The following is a 13556-nucleotide window of genomic DNA, read 5'->3' as shown; positions in this document are numbered from 1 at the left end:
ACACTCTTCCTTCTCTTTTTTGTTTCTTTTATCTTTTTTATTTTTATTAATATGAAATCACAATAGAAAAACATTTGTAAAAAATAATCACCAACGTTTTGGCATTTATAGAGCACCCTTATCAAGGCAAAAAATAAAAATAAAATAAAAAATATTGTCCAAATTTTATCTTTGGGCTCTTGATTTTATTTTCAGGAATTCTGCGCATTAACATCATTAAGAATGTTATGGTTGTATTAGGATTAAAAAGTTAATTGTCTGACAGATAAATGGCGAATCTACTTCATGAAAGATTCTGTTTATTATTTCAAGTAGAAAATTGTGAGTTTAGACAGGCATCTATATTAATAAATTTATGATAAATAATAAAATCATTAAGAATGTCAAGGTTATATTAGGATTGAAAAATATAATGTCTGACTGTGAAATTACGAATCTACTTAAAGAAGGATTCTGTTTAGTATTTTCAATAAAAAATGTTATCAAAAATGTCGATTATTGATTATAAGAAAGTAGAGCCCGATCATCGCAACTGCTATAAATCGTGGAATTTTTATATTCTCTTTAAAATGGAGCATTAAAAGTGAAAAAAAATTTTAATGCAAATTTCTGTATAAATACTACATTTTTTCGCAAATAAGCTATACCTGATCATTATGATCATTATAAACTTTAACAATATAATGTATTTGTTAAATTTTACTTTAAAATTTTTCCAAATTCAAGATGGCGACGCTTAAATGCCATCCAAAACCTATAACAAACCTATGAATGCTTATGAATTTTAACAAAAAAATTGTTTCTCATTAAAAATTAAAATTAACATTTTTTTCACTTTTAATGCGCCATTTTGGATCCGCCATTTTAAATATTGACAAAAGCCCATCAGCATTTTAAAGAGAATATAAAAATTCCAAGATTTATAGCATTTGCGATGATTGGGCTCTACTTTTTCGTGTTCAAAATTCGACATTTTTGATAAATATTGAAAATTTCGTTTTTTTTAGTGATTATAACTTTTTTCAAAGAAATCATTGGCCAATTAAGACCGAGGTATTTGAAAGAATGAGTTTTAAACTACCGAAAATCATGTCTCACATTTTTTTAGACCGATTAAGCTAAAAGTTAGTGCGTTAAAAGTCCAGGAAAAATTTTGGACATTTGAGACGAAATGGGTGATAATGTCTGACTGGCAAATGCTAAATCTAATTAATGAAGAATTCAATGCACTATTTCCAGTAGAAATTTATGTAATTTTTTAAACTTGTAGAAATATGTAAATTGGTCTCTTTAGAAATGCGAAAATCATAAAACTCGAAAACGTCCAAAGTTTGGTGAAATAATCTTAAAACCAGTCTTTTTAGGAAACTTAAAAGTTGGACGAAAGTTACAAACCTGACGTTCTGGAATGTAAAGCCCTCTGACAAGATCAAATTGCCCGTCGATGGGTTCCGGATGCACAGTGTGGTGTTTCCTTTTCTGAGCTGCGTCTCTGATTACCTGAACTGTTTTTATGCCAATGTCCCTTTCGCTTCGCCAATTCAGCACCCAAACTTGATCCAGCGACGGTACGTACTGCAATCCCACTGGAAACTTGTCTGTAACTACCACCTGCAAATTACAAGAATTGGATTTCGCTTAGAATCAAATCCAATTTAATTGGGAACTCTAAATTAAACGTCAATCGTTTCAGAATCGTTTCGAGCTTCTCAATGTAAGAAGAGTATTATAAAAGCGATTTTGGTTTCGAGTCAACAAAACTATTTTCGTTCGAGAAACCGAAGCTAACTTTTTCGAAAGTTCAAATTTAAAATGGAATATTATTTATTTATAGGGTTAAAGTTTAATTGTTTTAAATAAAAGTTGTGGCGTTTTCAGAGAGACTCTTACACGATTGATTTTAAATTCTCGGTCATTTAAAGATTTTCCCCGAGTCATTTTTCTTTTTCGTGGGTTGGTAATTATACTTCTTTTTGAAAAATTTCCATTTCAAGTAAAAATTGCAATTCTTTAAGAAAATACACTGTTATAAGTTGAAAATGTTAATCTTCTGAAAAAATTTCTCTTGAAAGCCAAAATCGTGATTTTATTAAAAAATCCAATTCTCCAAGTCAAAAATATAATTCTCCTCAGAAATTTCCCGTTCCAATTGCAATTGCAATTTCTTGGAAAAATTCACTGTTTTGAGTCAAGATTGTCATTCTTCTTTAAAAATTTTCCCTTTTAAGTAAATATTTTGATTTTATTGTAAAATTCAATGTTCTAAGCCTGAATTATAATTCTTCACAATTTCTTTAGATTCAATTTCAATTTCAAATTCAGTTCAATTTCAGTTCAAATTCAAATTTAAATCAAATTTCAAGCACAATTCCTTTGCTCGTTAGATTCTTGGTTTTATTTTCAGGAATTCTGCACATTCCTTTAGAAAATTCCTTTTTCCAAATCAAAATCATGATTCTTTTTCTTTTCAAGTCAGAATTACAATTCTTCTAAAAAATTTACCAGCTCAAAGTCAAAATTTCAATTACTTCGGAAAATCAACGGTTTCAGGTTAAAATTACAATTCTTCTAGAAAATTCTCAGTTCTAAATGAAAATTGCAAACTTTTGTAAAATTAGTAAAAATTTATCAAGAGATGAATCTACGAAAGTGGGTGATTTATTCAAGAAAACTTAAAATTTCTTGTATATTTTTCAATTTCGTCACCTTCCTCGGGTCAAAGAATATAAATAAAAAACTATTTTATAGTAAACAATGCAAAAATGACTATTTGGTCATTTTTAATTTTTTTTAATAAAGCTCAATATCTTTTGTGCAATTTTTTTAAAAGAAATTGTTTTCTAGGATCAGAATTAAAAAATCTTGCGAATAAAGTGACTCAAACTTCCAATTAAAAATAACCTACTGCTTTTCTATTTATAATAATTGCAGTAGACAAGTCTGAGTGTGGGGCAGCCGAGTTTCTTTAACTAATTTGAAATACTAAAAATTGTAAATCATAAATAAAATTGTAAATAAATGTTATATATTCTTCAGAATAAAACTATTTTTAGTTACAAATTAATCTTTTTATTTTAAAAATTCAAACATTTGGTTGAAATTTATGTAATTTGTTGAAAATTCTTATTTTTTGGTAGGGAATTTATCTTTTTGGTTGGGAATTAAAATATTTGGTTAGACATTTAAGGTTTTTTAAATTCGCCTTTTAGGTAAAAAATTAATTTTCCTAAATGAAAATTCAAATATTTTATTGAAAAATTTATTTATTCTGTTGAAAAATTATACTTTCAGTGGAATTTCGTTGTTAAATATACAATGGTTCAATTAAAAATAATTCGGTTTTAGTTGAGAGTTCAAATTTTTTTTATTTGCCTTTTTTGGATTAATCTAATAATTTTTTATTAAAAATAAAAATATTTTCTAAATAAAATTTGCACTGTTTTATTTTTTGTATAAAATTCACCTTTTGAATTGAAAAGCCGATTCTTCAGATTAAAATTAAACTACTTCCAGAAAAATTCAGTGTTTCGGTTAAAGATTTATAATTTCAGTAGAAAATGTATCCTTGATTGGAAATAGAACCACTTTGGTGATAATTCGTTTTTGGGTTGAAAAATTCATTTTCTTAACTGAAAATTTAACTAATTTATTTAAAATTACCTTGGTTGTTGTAAACTTATATTTTGCGTTAAAAAAATTAAAATGTTTTGGATACGAAATTTATCTTTTTGTATTGAAAATTCAACGTTTTTGTAAAAAATTAATTTTTTTAATTAAACCTGAACCATTGATTTTTGGTTAAAAATTAATTTTATTGTTTAAAAATTTTAAAATGGCTAGAAATTTATTTATTTTATTAAAAAATCCCTTTTTAGGTTAAAAATTAATTTTTTAACCGAAAAGTTTATTATTTCATTTCTCTTTAAAAATGTCCTTTTTGGTGGAAAATTGAACTATTTGGTGGAAAATTCATGTGTTTTCTTAGAAATTAATTTCTTAGCACAAAATTACTCCACGTGATTTAACATTTAACCGGTTTCTTAAAAATTTATTAATTTAGTGGAAAACTTGTCTTTTTGTTTAAATACAATTGTTTTAATTTTAAATTAAATTTTGTTTCTGAAATATAAACGATTTTATTTTTCATAGAAAATCCATCTTTTGAGGATGAAAATTTTACTATTTGGTTGAAAGTTAAATTACGTTCTTAAAACATTTTTTATAAAGGTTCATAAGTTTAGTAAAAAAATTAATCACTTTGTTTAAAAATTAGACTATTCAGATGAAAATTCCGTTTTTAGGTTGAAAATGAATCTTTTTAACTGAAAATTTAACTATTTGCTTAAAAATTTATTAATTTCGTTAAAAATCCGTCTTTTTTATATTTAATTAAATTGTTTGTGATGAAAAATACAAATATTTTTCCTGTGAAATATCTTATGAAATAATTTTCGTTAAAGATTAATAATTTTAGTAGAAAATTCATCTCCTTGGTTGAAAATTGAACTAGATTTGGAAATTCATTTTTTGGGTTAAAGATGATTCGTTTTAATAAAAGAATTAACTATTCAGTTCAAAACTAACTTTTTTGTTGAAACTTCAGATTTTTGGATTGAAAATTCAACTGTTTTCAATCAAAAAATCTATTTTTCCTTATTAAAAATTAAGTTTTCAAATCAATATTTTTCTCAGAAAATTCTACTCTTTAGTTGAAGGTAGAACTGCTTTCTCAACAAAGAAATTTTCGCTAAAGATACATAATTTCAGAAAAAAATTAATTTTTTTTGGCTGAAAACTGAACTATTTTGATAAAGAATTACTTTTTTCAATTTAAAAGTTCATATTTTTAATTGAAACTTTCATTCTTTGCTGGAAAATGTATTAATTTTATAGAAAATTTGACTTCTTTGGTTGCAATTTCAACTTTTATATTTTTCGTTAAAAATTTAGTTTTTAGGTTGAAAATTTAATTCTTGGGTTGAAAATTGTATTACTTGAAAAAAAATTATTTATTTGTGTGCAGATTCATAATTTGAGTCCAAAACTTGCCTTCTTGGTTAAAAATTAAACAATAAAAAAAATTCATTTTTTGAGTAAAAATGATTTATTTTAACTAAAAAATTAACTATTTGGATAAAAGTTAACTTTTTTTACACTTTAGACTTTCGGGTTAAAAATTCAAATGTTTTGTGAAGAAAATAGATTGTTATCCTTTATTTATTTTTTAGTTAAAAATCAATCTTTTTATTTTCAAAATTAAAATATTTTTCTGAGAATTTATGTCATTTGTGAAAAATTCCTACTCTTATTTTTTGGTAGAAAATTCAAGAACTTGTTTAGAACATTACGTAATTTGTTGAAAATTAATATTTTTTGATTTAAATAAAATTCTATTATTCTTCTGTCTAACCATATAAAAATATCTGCAATGAAATCGTCGTATTTTAAACTTCACTGAATAAATGATTGTCTTACCTCTTTTCTTGTCCGCTGATATAAACTTTTCTTTTCGCATTTTTTTACACTTTACTCTCTAGTTATTTTTGCATTTATTTTATTGATATGTGACCAAATCTTTTTGTTCTTGTGAGCAGTTGTAAGAAATGAGGTGGAAAATCGTCTTTGAGATTTAATGAAAGTGGCTCACAAACAGGGTTGTAAAAATCGGCATGGTGGTGGGGGTAGGTGGGGGTGGATATTGGATAAGGTTGAAGTTAGCGACCAGCAATAACACAACTGGCAAATAGCGCGCGATCCATTGCACTTGGACGATTTTCCTGTACGGTTAAAAGCATAAATCCGTTTAAGCCGACAAACCGGAATGCGCTCATACACTTCCGGTCGATTAAACTCGAGATATCATCGTAGAAGCACCTATCATCGATCGTCTTTTGAATCAACAATTTAAAAAAAATAAATTTTCTAAGATCGAATTTTCTTAGATTTATATATTTGTACTTACAAAAATTTCGTATAGAAATAGAGAGACAATCGAATTACATCTAGAAATCTATTGGATCAATTTCATTGATGGACGCAAGCAATCATATTCCCCGGGGTCATTTAGAAGCAGAAAATAAATCTGGTATGAAAAAATTTCATCGGTTATGCTAATCAGAGTACTTTTTTAGTTATCGACTCTTTCAATGAATGTTTTTACTGATTTTAGTGAATTTAGTTAAAATTTTGATTTATTTATGGATAATAAAAAATTTCAAACCTAATACTATTTGCAATAAAAAAGTCATATATAAATAATTTTTTAAGCTAGAATGATCAGTGTAGGTTCAGATTGGCGGGGAAAAATAACTTTTAATAGAAAATAAAAATTTCAATAAAATAGTTTTTAGGTTGTTTTTTTAGCCAGAAAAAAGAGAATTTGTACCATAAGTGACTAATTTTCTACAAAATATTTTAATGTTTTATCCTAGAAAATATACATTTTTATTAAAATAGTTTATTTTTAACCAAATAGATGAATTTCCTGTCAGTAAATATGAAGTCTCAGCAAAATAGTTACATTTTCAACCAAATAGATTAATATTTAACTAAAATTATATATGTTTAAAAACAATTAATTTAAAATTTTAAACCAGAAAGATTAATTTTCTACTAGTTGCATTTTTAACCGAAAAGAATCAAATTTTCATCAGAAGAGATGAATTTTCAAACATATTTTCAACTGAGTCGAGTTATTCGAAAAGTTTTTAAAAATTTGTAAAATTAAAACTTTTTAGTTATTGTTAGAAAAGTTTATGATTTTTATTGCTTCAAAAATCCACAGTTTTGTTAAAAAAATTTTAAAATCCTTCTGAATTTTATACTATTTTGGATAATTTCAAAACTGCTGAAATTTCTATATATATATTTTAAATTATTCTAATTTCTCCTAAAATGTTTTCAAAATCCTGTAAAATCATAAAAATTCCTCAAAATCTTCCAGATTCCTTCTTGATAGTTTTAGAAATCTTCTTAAATGTATTGAAATCTTTTTAAATTTGCTTTGAAGATTAATTTTTCGAAATAAGAAATCATTTAAAATGTCGCGAAAATTAATTTTAAAAATTAATAATAAAAATAAAATTCCTGCAAAATGATAAAAATACCTTAAAATATTCCAGATTATTTTGAACGATTTAAAAAATCTTTTAAAATTTGTTGAAATCTTTAAAAATATTCTCTTAAAATTAATTTTCCGGAATAAAAAATCATTTAAAATTTCCACAGCTACCTTAAGAATAGGTTTTTATAATATGGAACTTAACAATCTACATTTTTTTCTGAATTTTTGAAATATTTTTATATTCTCAAATCTTTTAAAATGATAAAAAAAACTTCAAAATTTTATTTGGATATCTAAAGAAATCTTTTTTTTTTAATTTTCTACAAGAACATACTTTTTTAATTTTCTGAAATCTTTTCAAATTTTACGATTGGACAAGATTGAAAATATTTTTAAGTCCTGCGAAGTCTGTGCAAATATTCCTTTGAAATTGATTAAAGAAAAAATAATTTTAAATTTTCCTAGAAATCCTAAGAAATACTTTTTAGCATCTTAAAAACTTTCAAAAATCTTTTAAAAAATGTTTGAATTTCTTGTCTTTATTTCCAATTCTACATTCTGTTTCAAAATTTTAGGGAATTACTTGAAATAGTTTTTCTGTGATTAAAAAAATCCAAATCACATTATTGAGGATGTTATATTAAATAAAAAACATTTTAATTAATCAAAACAATTTTTACTAACAAAAAATGTATTTTGTCAATGCTTTTTTACGATTTCATCTTTTTTTTCTAATGCCTCTTAATAATTTTCTAAATTAAAAAAAATAGTTAATATAAATAATAATATGTAAAGTTGATTTATTTATTTTAATAATTGTGAACAGTAAAATTGAATGTAATATTTTTCACGAAAAAATAAGCCATAATTTATTAAAATTAAGCTATGTAAAAAAATGTTAAGAAATGAAAGTGAGGAAAAATTGGATTACAAAAACTATTGTTAAAGTAATTATTTTTTGTAAGTTTTCTAATTATTTTAGAATTTTTTTTCGTAAATAATATATGACTGAGAGTATAATTTCAATTCTTAAAATCAAAGAAAACTTTTTTAAATTATTGAAATTTTCTCAAAATAAATTTTTTTTGAATTTTTTAAAACTATTTAACTTCCTAAACCTTAATGGATTTTTTCTTAAAATTTTGTAATCTTGTAAAATCGAAAAATGTTGCGCTAAAATCTTGGAAATTCTGTTTCGAAATTTTGGGAAATCATTTAAAATGTTTTGAAATATTTTTCAATTTTCACTTAAAATTATTAATTCAAAATAAAAGTTCAATGGAAATTTTCACAGAAATATTAAGAAAAATTGTGTATGCGCTTGACATGTTTCAAAATTCTTAAGATAGTTATCGTCCCAAAAATCAGATGTCTGAAAAAATAGTTTTTCTATGATTTTAAAAATTGAAATAATATTACTGACAATTATATTTTAAATAAAAAACATTTTTTATCTAAAATACAATAACTTGCAAATAAATTTATTTCAACAATGATTTTTGCAGTTGAATTGGTTTTTAACATCGCTTTATAACAATTTTTTCAAAAGAAACCATTCTAAAAAATTATCATAATTAAAGATTTAACTTATTTTCAAAATTGTTAACAGTAAAGTTCAAGCGAATGTTTTCCACGAAAAAATGAAATATGATTCATTAAAATTGAACCATTAAAAAAAAACATTTCACTTTAAATTTGATGAAATCTTCTCAAGCTGTAAATTATTTTCAAGTATTTTATTTAATATGAATGCGAAAAATATGATTTATTATAAATTTTATTTCTTTATTTGAATTACATTAAAAACGCAACTTACATCAACGACGACCATCTGTATTTTGCTGATGACGAGAATCCGATCTTTGTCTGGTTGAGAAACGTAGACATAACGATTTGCAACGTTAATAGCTCGACCCCAGGTACAAGGAATTTCTTTATCTCCACACAGATATTCCTGAAAAAAATTTAATTCAAAATTTATCATAATTCTCAAAATCTAAAATTTTGAGCAAACCATTTTGATAGATTATACTATTCTGACTTTCAATTGCATATAGGAATTAAATTGATATACAAATAAATTTTCGAACTGTGAAATAACATCCATTCTACTTCAACGTTTCAAAGTAAATTCTGCTCAATTGATTTTTTTGTACAAAAAAAAAACGACTATTTAGTTTCGTATCTATTACAATAAAATCCACATCGTTTGATTCTGCAATTGTAAGGATATAAATATTTGACTTCTAGATGAATAATTTTCGTAATAAAAACAAAATTTTAATAAATTAAAAAAATCACAGTAAGACGCTATTTGCAAATTTTTATCTCTAGAAGTTAATCTTAAAAATCATTAGTTACCTGAGTTCCTGGTATAATGTCAGTTGATCGAATTTGATGATAAAGCCGACAGGCGGAAGGTTCGTAGATGGAAATTCCGTGTTCGTGAAAAGAGAAAAATCTTCTTTCCTCGTTCGTCGCAGCTGCAAGATAAATATTAGAAAATCTTAAAATTATAATAAGTGTAAGGGGCCGTCAATAAATTACGTAAAGGATTTTAGCTCGTAATACGTAATAATACGTAACGTATTGCACCCCCCCTTAGAAAAAATTTGTTTTTTAGTTTTATCTATAAAAGTATCATTTTTTCAGATGCTTAAATAGTAGAATTCAATCAATTTTTCCAAAGCACTTGAAAAAATCGAAAGTCGATAAAAAGATAAAAAAATATTTGAATGTTCATAAACTTCAAATAAAGAAAAAAAATTTTTTATTTATAAAATTCCTACCGGTTAAAATGTTCTTTTTCCCATAAACAAAGCAAAATATGAATAAAAGTCCATGCTTCAAGATTTGTCAATTTCCTGAAATGTCCTAAATTGTACCTTTTCCAGATGTTTATATTATTTAATTCAATACATTTTTTCAAGAATATATAAAAAAATTATAAAAATCGACTAAAATAGTATCTAGTTTGACGAATTCTGAAATTTTATTTTTAAAGTACAGTGTAACCCTTCAATAGCCCTCCCTTCTATAGCCCTTCCGAGAATTGACGCCGCTACGTAGGTAAGTGGTACAGGAGCTGCGTGGGGTGAACGGGGTTTGCAGTTTTTACTCAGATGTTAAAAAACAAAAGCGGATCAGGATAAAATGAGTTATTCCACAACCGCCGTCAATCCCAAAATCGGCGCTATAGAAGAGTTTCAGTCTAGTTTGTTTTTAGCTTCTGGCTATTTAAAGAATATGTTCCGTGAAATTATTAGGGTTATTGAGCTTCAAACTAAATTAATTCATTAATTCAATTTAATTTCTAAAGTTGAAGAAATATAGATTTTAACAATTCAGAATCTCATTTTTCTCGATAATAAAGCCAACTATGAATAGCAGTTCATTTATCAAAATTGTTCAGATTCCTGAAATGTATGAAAATGTACCCTTACCAGATGTATATCTTGTGTTTTTTAACAAGAAATTTTTAAAAACTGTAAAAAATCTATTAAAGCGACTAAAATTGCAATTATTTTGGCGAATACGATACACAAGATAAACATCTGGACATGGTATCATTTTATAGTTTTCAGAAAGGAGAACGTGTTTGAATATTGATATTCAACTAAAAAAACCTTTTTCAAAATAATATCTTGAAATTCATCAAACTAAATGCTGTTTTAGTCACTTTGATAGATTTTTGATGTTTTTAAAATTTTTGTTTACAAGAGATAAACATCTGGTAAGGGTGCAAATAACATTTTCAAAAACAAATGTTTTTGAAAATAAAATGTGCAGGTTCGTTAAACTGAATACTGTTTTGGTCGCTTTTTATCGATTTTTTCATTATTTGGAAATATTGATTGAATTATGATACATAAACATCTGGAAAGGATACCATTCAATAGATTTTAGGAAGCTGGAAAATTTTGAACTCTGAACTGCTATTCATATTTTTCTTCATTTTCGAAAGAAATAAATGAGATTTTGAATTTGTAAACATTATATTTCTTAAATTTTAGAGACAAGAACCAATTTTTCTTTACTTAGAAGCTCAGCCACTCTAATAATAATCTTGTCTAATATATTCATCACATAGTTAGAGAACTAAAAAAGACATTTTTGAAAATAAAATATTAAAGTTCGTTAAACTAAATTCTATTTTAGTCGATTTTTATCAATTCTCTCTATAAGTTTGGAAAAATTGATTGAATTAAACAATATAAACATCTGGAAAGGGAATAATTTAATACATTTCAGGAACCTGACAAATTTTCAATTATTATTACTATTATTCAATTATGCTTAGTTTGACTTCACAAATTTTCAGCTTCCTGAAATCTATTAAATTGTATAATTTCCAGATGCTTATATAGTTCAATAAATTCTTCCAAAAATATAGAAAAATAGACTAAAATAGCATTTATTTTTACGAACTTTAACATTTTATTAAAATTTTTTTTCTAGTTTACTAACAATTTAAATAATTCATAGTTGAAAATTGTTCACCTTCCTGAAACCTAATAATTTTTTCCCTTGCCAGATGTTTATCTTGTGTTCACAAAAATTAGGAAAAAATTTAAAATCTGCCCAAGCGACTAAAATAGCAGTTAGTTTGACGAACTTCAAGATTTTATTTTTAAAAACTTTTTTTTAAATTGAGTATCAATATTCAAACTTGGTTCCCTTCCTGAAATCTATAAAATGATACCCTTACCAGATATTTATCTTTTGTATATCAATTATTTGTGTAATTCATATAAAAAAAGTTTAAAAAATAAAAGTTTGAATTTCGTCAAAAGGATAGGTATTTTACTCGCTTTAATAAATTTTTAATATTAAATTTTTTTTGTTGAAACACACAAGATTTACATCTGGTAAAAGTGCATTCTCCTAGATTTCAGGAAGCTGAAAAATATTAAGCTATGAACTGCTATTGATATTTTGTATAGTTTGAGAGAAAAATGAGATTTTGAATCCGTAAAAATGTTATTTCCTCAATTTTAAAGAAAAAACCAATTTTTCTTTTATTCAGGATCAGGAGTCTTAACAATCTACTGGGACATGTTTTTTACATAGTCAGACAACTAAAAACAAATCTTTAAACAAAAACATGTTACATTTCGTTAAACTTAATGCTATTTTAGTCGATTTTCTTAATTTTTTTCTATATTTTTGGAAGAATTGATTGAATTAAACAATATAAACACCTGGAAAAGGTAATTTTTTCCTGGAGTAATTTTTCATTGTTCCTGACCATTAGCATTTAAATAACACAATTTAAATTTTGTAATATTTTTCGAATAGGATATCTTTGTATAGGTGAAATAAAGCATTATTTAAGAAAAAATTTAAATTTATTTATTTTAACCAAAAGAGTGACTTTTCTACCAAAAAAGATGATTTTTTAACAAAAAAGTGCAATAGTTGATATTTCAATTTAAAATGATGAAATTTCATTTTCTTTAAATAAATTTTAAATCCAAAAAGAAGAATTTTCAACAAAATAGTCAAATCTTCAACCAAATAGATGAAACTTTATTAAAAAAGCAAAAACAAATTTGCAAGAAAGCAGTTAAACTTTCAGTCAAAGAGATCAACTTTCAACGAAGATAAATGAAATTTCTATTAATACAAATGGATTTTTGAGTTAAAAAGACAAATTTTCAAAGAAATAACTGAATTTTCATCCATGAAAGATTTTAGTTTACTTTTTAATAACAAAACATTAATTTTAATTAAAAAGTACATTTTCCACAAAAATAGTTGAATTTCCCTGGTCTTTTCCAAGTTAAAAAAAATTTATAAGCTGAAATTTGTTTGATTTGAAATTATAAGAACTGAACTGCAAATTAAAACACTTTAAGTGGAATTTTTTTAATTCTAAACTTTCAAAATGAAAGCCTGAAATTATTTTAATTAAAATGATCAATGATTATAGATTTTCCAAATTAGTATATCATTTTAAGCATTTTAAAGTTCGAAACAGTTCAAATGGAAAGATCATTTTTTTTAACTGAATGCTTCTTAAATTAGAAGTAACATTATTTTAATTTGGGGTCCTTACAAATTAATTATTGTTTAATTGTTATTAAAATTTGGGAGACTGAAAAGAATCTTTTAAAATGTCCAATAATCAGGTTAATGAGAAGAATTCCTGAAAGTAAAATCAAGAATCCAGCGACAAAATTGAGAAAATCTGCATAAAATTTTCCCATTGAAATCTGAAAAAAATTTCCGCTCTTTCCTAAAAAAGATAAGAAAAAGAAACTTTTCCCTGCTGAAAAATGCATTTTCTATACGTAAAAGCGTGTTTTTGATATATTTGTCTATGCAAATTATTTATAACAATAAAAAATGTTTTAAGTTTCACTCTGACTCTGTGTCCTTGATATATTATTATCGAGGGTAAAATAAAAGATTTTTCTAAAAATAAAAACGAACCCTCTGTACCTAAAAGCCCCTATTTAAAGAATTTATTTATCTAGATTGTTTATGATAA

The 13556-nt window shown here is 24.7% G+C and overlaps 2 protein-coding genes across 2 annotated transcripts in view; one reads left to right on the top strand and one right to left on the bottom strand.

The window, feature by feature from the left end:
• The window catches only part of LOC117177877 (TBC1 domain family member 23), a 156814-nt gene that overhangs the window by 85160 nt on the left and 58098 nt on the right, over positions 1-13556 (top strand). The window lies entirely within an intron of this gene.
• Positions 1-13556, bottom strand: part of LOC117179077 (follistatin-related protein 5-like) — a 64104-nt gene that overhangs the window by 18939 nt on the left and 31609 nt on the right. The window contains exons 8-10 of the mRNA XM_033370718.1: positions 9425-9546; positions 8880-9017; positions 1396-1611 (exon numbers count right to left, since the gene is read on the bottom strand). Of these exons, the coding sequence (XP_033226609.1) occupies positions 1396-1611; positions 8880-9017; positions 9425-9546 (476 nt within the window). The remainder of the gene's footprint in view (positions 1-1395; positions 1612-8879; positions 9018-9424; positions 9547-13556) is intronic.

This window comes from Belonocnema kinseyi, chromosome 8 (genome assembly GCF_010883055.1).
Source record: "Belonocnema kinseyi isolate 2016_QV_RU_SX_M_011 chromosome 8, B_treatae_v1, whole genome shotgun sequence".
Classification (NCBI taxonomy): domain Eukaryota; kingdom Metazoa; phylum Arthropoda; class Insecta; order Hymenoptera; family Cynipidae; genus Belonocnema; species Belonocnema kinseyi.
Note: the sequence above shows the minus strand (reverse complement) of the source record. Positions and strands in the feature narration are given on the sequence as shown.